The sequence below is a fragment of the Vicia villosa genome, unplaced genomic scaffold (assembly GCF_029867415.1).
Source record: "Vicia villosa cultivar HV-30 ecotype Madison, WI unplaced genomic scaffold, Vvil1.0 ctg.001340F_1_1, whole genome shotgun sequence".
Lineage (NCBI taxonomy): Eukaryota > Viridiplantae > Streptophyta > Magnoliopsida > Fabales > Fabaceae > Vicia > Vicia villosa.
In genome coordinates, this window is record NW_026705581.1 from 112790 (window position 1) to 119262 (window position 6473).

The following is a 6473-nucleotide window of genomic DNA, read 5'->3' on the forward strand; positions in this document are numbered from 1 at the left end:
CGACCTGTTCGCATGGAGCGCAGCTGAGATGCCCGGACTCGACCCCGAGGTCGCCTGTCACCACCTCTCCGTTGATCCAGCCGCAAAGGCAGTAGTTCAACGTAGGCGTAGGCAGTCTTCCGAGAAAGCGGAGGCTGCCGAGAAAGCTGTAAAAGACCTCCTAGAGGAAAATTTTTTTTCCGAGGCCAAGTATTCAACTTGGCTCTCAAACGTTGTACTAGTTAAAAAATCTAATGGAAAATGGAGAATGTGCGTTGATTATACTGATGTTAATAGGGCTTGTCCCAAAGATGCTTACCCTTTGCCTACCATTGACAGACTGGTCGACAACTCGGCCGGTTATAAATTGTTATCTTTATGGATGCTTATTCAGGTTACAACCAAATCCCCATGGCGAGATGCGACAAGCAGTGCACGGCATTCATGATCGAGTCGGGCAACTATTACTACAATGTAATGCCCTTCGGACTCAAGAACGCCTGAGCCACTTACCAGCGGATGATGAACAAGGTATTCCGAGGGGAGATCGGAGACACCCTCGAAGTATACATGGACGACATGATCGTCAAATCCCGAGAAGACACTGACCACATCACGCATCTCGAACGAGTATTCGAGCAGGCCAGGTCCTGCAAGATGCGTTTCAACCCAGAAAAATGCACCTTCGACGTCCTGGCAGGAAAGTTCCTCGGTTTCTACTTGACCGAAAGAGGAATAGAAGCCAACCCGGAAAAATGTCGAGCACTCTCGGAACTCCCGACACCCAACAATAAGAAGTCAATCCAAGTCTTAAACAGGATGCTCACGGCGCTGTCTCGGTTCGTCGCGAAATCCGCCCAACACGTTCTCCCATTCTTTAAATTGCTGCGCAAGGAAGCCACCTTCAAATGGTCCGAGGAGTGCGAACAAGCACTATCCCACCTCAAGCAAGTCCTCTCGGAACCGCCCGTCTTGTCCCGACCAGGAAACGAGGAAATTTTATACCTCTACCTAGCCGTCTCGAACGAAGCAGTTAGCGCGGCCTTAATCCGAGAAGCCGAAGACCGGCAGAAGCCCGTATACTTCACCAACAAGGCCCTGCAAGGACCCGAAGTGCGATACCAGCAAATCGAAAAAGTCGCACTGGCACTATTATTCGCCGCTCGAAGGTTGAGGTACTACTTCCTCGCCCATACCATCATCGTCCGAACCGATCAACCAATCAAACAACTCCTCGGCCGACCGGACATGGCCGGGAGAATGCTAAAATGGTCCCTGGAGCTATCTGAATTCGACATCCAATACGAGAAAGCTCAGGCACTGGCCGATTTCGTGGCCGAGATGGCCTCGATCACCTCCTCCCCTCCTTCCGCCAAGAATAAGCGGACCATCTACGTAGATGGCGCCTCCAGCAGCTCGGGAAGCGGAGCCGGCGTCATCTTGGAAAACGATGAAGGACTCATCATTGAGGTATCCTTGGTTTTATCCTTCACCACTTCGAACAACCAGGCTGAATACGAGGCATTCCTCGCCGGCCTGCGACTTGCTGAGGACGTAGGCGCTTGGGAAGTAAAGATTTGCACTGACTCCCAACTCATCGCATTCCAAGTCAACAGCGACTACCAGGCCAAAAACGATGTCCTCGTCGAATACCTCGTACTGGTCAAAGAGATAATGAAAAACTTTGCAAAAGCAGAAGTCGAGCACATACCTCGGGAGCATAATTCCCGGGCCGACGTGCTCTCCAAACTCGCGAGCACGAGAAAGAAAGGCGGGAACAAGTCAGTGATCCAAGAAATCCTCTCAAAACCAAGTGTGGATAAGAGTGCACCCCTGATACAAGTGCACGCCGTCGACGACGATCATTGCTGGATGACCCCGGTATATAATTTCCTCACAAAGGACGAACTTCCGACGGACACAAAGGAGGCCTCCATAATCAAAATACGGGCCTGCTCGTACGTCATCATCGAGGACAAACTATACCGACGAGGATTTTCCATTCCTCTTCTCAAATGCGTCGACGCCTCCCAAGCGCTCGAGATACTACAGGAACTTCACGAGGGGATCAACGACCAGCACCTCGGTGGCCGATCACTGGCAAGAAAGGCTCTCAGAGTCGGATACTATTGGCCGACCATGCAGCAAGACGCCAAAGAACATGTCCAGAAGTGCGATAAGTGTCAACGCCACGCCGATATGCACCTAGCTCCCCCGCACGAGCTTAAATCCCTATCATCGCCCTGGCCATTCTCCACTTGGGGAATGGATCTCCTCGGACCATTCCCGGTAGGATCATACCAAAACAAGTACCTGGTGGTCGTCGTAGATTACTTCACTAAATGGATCGAAGCCGAAGCGCTCGCCAAGATCATAGCCCAAAACGTGCTCCGTTTTTATAAATGAAACGTGCTCGCTCGAATTGGGGTGCCGCAGGCGATAATAACCGACAATGGCACCCAATTCACCGATAGAAAGTTCCAAGAGTTCGTGTCCAAGATCGGCACCAAGCAGCACTTCACTTCGGTGGAACACCCCCAAACAAACAGACAAGCCGAAGCGGCGAACCGAGTTATTCTCAGAGGACTGAAACGAAGACTCGGCGAAGCTAAGAGAGCTTGGGTCGAGGAGCTGCACAGCATACTCAGGGCGTATAGGACGACACCATATTCGAGCACTGGCGAAACCCCATTTAGATTAACCTACGGCACCGAAGCCATCATCCCCGTGGAAATTCGAGAACCTTCTCGTCGGACCGAGTCACCTCTCAAAGAAGAACTCGACGACGAAGCTATGAGGGAAGAACTCGATATGGTCGAAGAGATTCGAACAGGGTCTTCCCTCCGCGAAGCCAAGCTAAAGCAACAGATAGCTCTGCGCCATAACACCAAAGTCATCAAACACGAGTTCGAAGTCGGCGCCCTAGTGCTCCGCAGAAACATGAAAGACTCACGCGAGGGCAAACTTGTCCCAAACTGAGAAGGCCCATACCGAGTTTACGATAAAACCGAGAATGGCGCCTATTACCTCGAAAACCTCCTCGGTGAAAAACTTTCTCGACCCTGGAATGCTGAAAAACTCAGACGCTATTACAACTAGAAACAACTAACTCTCCCCGAACACTCACCCAAAAAATGAGAGAATGATCGGGCACGGTACAAACGCGAGCGCTCCATGACAACGACAGTCAGAAACCCTCGCCAAGGCAAAAAACCGACTACACGGGGAACCCTACACCTAGATCCACCGTGACAGTACCTACACGGCAGAACCCCAGCTCGCGATGGGACCGTTCACGCTGCGAGCACTTGGCCCCGACCGCGGTCTCGTACTCGCTCATAGCACACACCTGCTCTGCGCACCCGGGTCGTACCCCACACACCCGGGAAATCAACCAAGGTCGAGCACAATCCAGTGACAAATATTTCTAAGTATAATGTCAACCGCCCGGATTACCAAGCATAATCCGATCATAAATTTCCTGAAACAATAGACATTCTAAACACACAGAAGAAAATCGAAACACAAACAAAACTTGCAAAGACAGGAATATAATTAAAACCCGACCAAATTGGCTGGTGATCTCCAAATATTACAAAAAATAGACGGGCACGCAGGCCCCCAAAATATGTCGGGCAAAGCCCAAAATCTAGAAAGAAAAAACAATGGAACGCAGGCCGAGAAAACACGGGCACGTAGACCCAAAATATCAAAGATCATTCATCCTCGTCGGGAGTGCCGGGCACCAGCTGTCCGTTCACGATCTTCTACGAGAGCCCAATGTCGTATGTCTTCAGCCCTGGGTTAAGAAGCCTCAATTGCTGAACCGCACACTTGAACCCAGCTTCAGCCATATCGGAAAGATAGAGCTTCAGGTTGTCGATTCTCTCAACAAACTCGGCCCTAGACTTCAGCACAACCATATCCGAAGGCTCCTCAGCCGACGGCGCCCAGGACAGCTCGAGATCAGCAAACCTTTTCTTCTCCGCATCCATCTCTTCGTCGTTCTGCTTCAGGAGGTCCTAAATCTTCTTCTTCGTCTTTTCCTGAGAAGCTTTCAACTTGGCCACCTCGTCCTCGGCGACCTTTTTGTCAGACTCCGCTTTCTTCAAAGCATCAGCAAAAACTGTGCCCCCCCTCGCGAGCACCTGAGCCATCTCCACGACCCTTATAACAGCAGCATTATCGCTAGAAAGTTATTTGAGGCGGGCAGGGGCAGTCGTCCCTTCAACTTGCTGAGCTTCGTCCGGGGAGACAGACAGAGGGTACTTCTCAAAATACTGCCCCTCCTTGAAGTAGGGAGGAAGCAAGAATCCACGGTCAGGTCCCAAATTTGACGGTTCTTCTCGAGCCATCTCAGCTTGGCGCACCCTCTTTGGAGTCCTCTCCCCCTCCATAATCACCTGAGGAGAACCAGCCGACCCTGAGTTATCGCCCGAGGCCGCTGTCTGGTTCTTATTCTTTGCCCGGAGCCTCTTGGCATCTTGGGTCACCTTCAAGAGCTTCTCGTCCTTTGCCGGCATAGCATCTGAAAAACAAAACAGACAGTTAGCAGAAAATATTAATTAGGAAACCAAAGGAAAATATCCTAAACACCACCTAGCAGCGCTCTAGTCTCCTCGGGTGTCTTGCACGACAGCAGCGCCTTCGTATTGATAGCCCGCGTCTCAACCTTTGCTACGCCCTCCTCGTCCAGTATTGGTTCTCCGCTCCTCGTCACCCATTGGGCCAGAGAAAAGCTGTCTACATACTTACACAGCATCGCATAAGACGCTGTATCCTGCTCGTCCAAATCCTCGTCCTCGCAAGCATAGTTCTTAGGGGGAACATTGAAATGGGCTCCCCACCAGAAGAACGGGAACACGCTGCAGAGTTTAGTCCTAACTGCACCCGTTTCGTTCCGCTCGGGATTCCCATCCTCGTCACAGACCGTCACCAACTGGGCCAGCGAAGTATACGCTGCCCAGCTCTGCAGACGGACAACGTAGTAACGATCCTTGAAGTCCTTCACCGAGTAGACGTAGATATGGAAGAGTTTACGGTCGGCATTCTTGAAGGAGACCCAACTAAAGCGCCCTCCTGCCGACTGCCTCTGGACGCGAAAACAACGGCCGAACAGGGAAGTTGTGACCCCCATCCCTAAATAGTCGCAAACGATTTCAAAGGCACGCATGAAGGCGAAAGCATTCGGATGCAATTGGGACGGAGCCAGACTGAGACCGGCCAGCAAGGCAATTTGAAAATTGGTGAAAGGAAGACGAAACCCGAGCTCGTTGAACACATGCTCATAAATAGCAAAACTGTCCCCGGTGAAACGAGAACAGATCCGATCATCTGCGGACGGGCATTCAACCTGGAAATTTAGAGGGTCACTAGGCCCCGATCTTCGACCTCCCTGAAGGCCCCATTTAGGGACTCGGTGTATCGAGAAACCACAATCATAGGCTCGTTAGCCACCCAATCAAAGTTAACGTCACACTCATAGTCAAAGAATGGAGTCGGCAGAACTTCTTCCTCGGCATTGGGCTCGAGAGAACCCTCCTGTTCTCCCCCTCATCTATAGCAGCGAGATGCGAGCTCTTAACCTCGATCACCTCGACATCCGAACTGCTCGCAGTTGTCTCCCGCGAGTTAGCCCATGATCTAGACTCCGAGCTAGACGTCGAGCTAAACCCTGAATCGGATTCACCTGCATGCAGAAGGAAAAAATGAAATCGACACTTCATCAAATCCACCCTTCCACCGCAACACAAGTGAAAGGGTAGAGCGGCGGGCAGTGAAGCCCCCGGCTAAACCCCTCTTCAAGGACATTCTCGTCCACCAGCCGGGGACTCACCCCAATAAGACTTGGCAGAAAGCAAGCACAACACACGTGCTAACCCCACGCACCATGACCGGGAAAATTCTTGAAGATGCCGGGCATGACCATGGGTAAGCCGATGAAAAGCATGAGTGCATCGACCAAACCCATGGGTTTGACGAGCCAAATCATGAAGGCACCGGGCGGTAACGAAAAAATTCAACTACATAATTAACCACTCTCGGGCATCGCTTGAATAACCCGAGGAGATGATTATGGATTTTGAATCTCACGAAGAGAAATTGCCGACTTAGACGATAAAAGTTGCGGGGACGCACTCTACGAATCCCCTAAAAACAAAGAAAAGCGTTTAAAATCAAGAGATAAACCTCAATCGTACCTGATTGCGACATAATTCTGGCAGACGTGAACTTAGCTCTTCAAGGAAATGTTGTTGAACGATGGAGATCTGGGAAAATCAATCCGGAGATGAGTGTAACACCCGAGGCCGAAGAAGGCGAGGGGTGGTTGCACCGCATGTAACACTCGAGGCCGAAGAGGGCAAGAGTGGTCGCCACATCGGAATGAGAGGGATAAGCTTATAAGGATTGATGCGTACTACCTATATCAACAAGATGCATCTTCTTTTCGGGAGCCTGTTCCATAAGAACTCCATAGTTAAGCGTGCTTAACT

The 6473-nt window shown here is 51.0% G+C and overlaps 1 protein-coding gene across 1 annotated transcript; it reads left to right on the forward strand.

The window, feature by feature from the left end:
* The first annotated feature begins 549 nt into the window (after positions 1–549).
* Positions 550–2958, forward strand: LOC131634721 (uncharacterized). Its single transcript, XM_058905348.1, has 2 exons — positions 550–2268; positions 2416–2958. Exons 1-2 carry the CDS (start codon positions 550–552, stop codon positions 2956–2958), a joined length of 2262 nt encoding a protein of 753 aa, XP_058761331.1.
* Positions 2959–6473: the final 3515 nt, after the last annotated feature.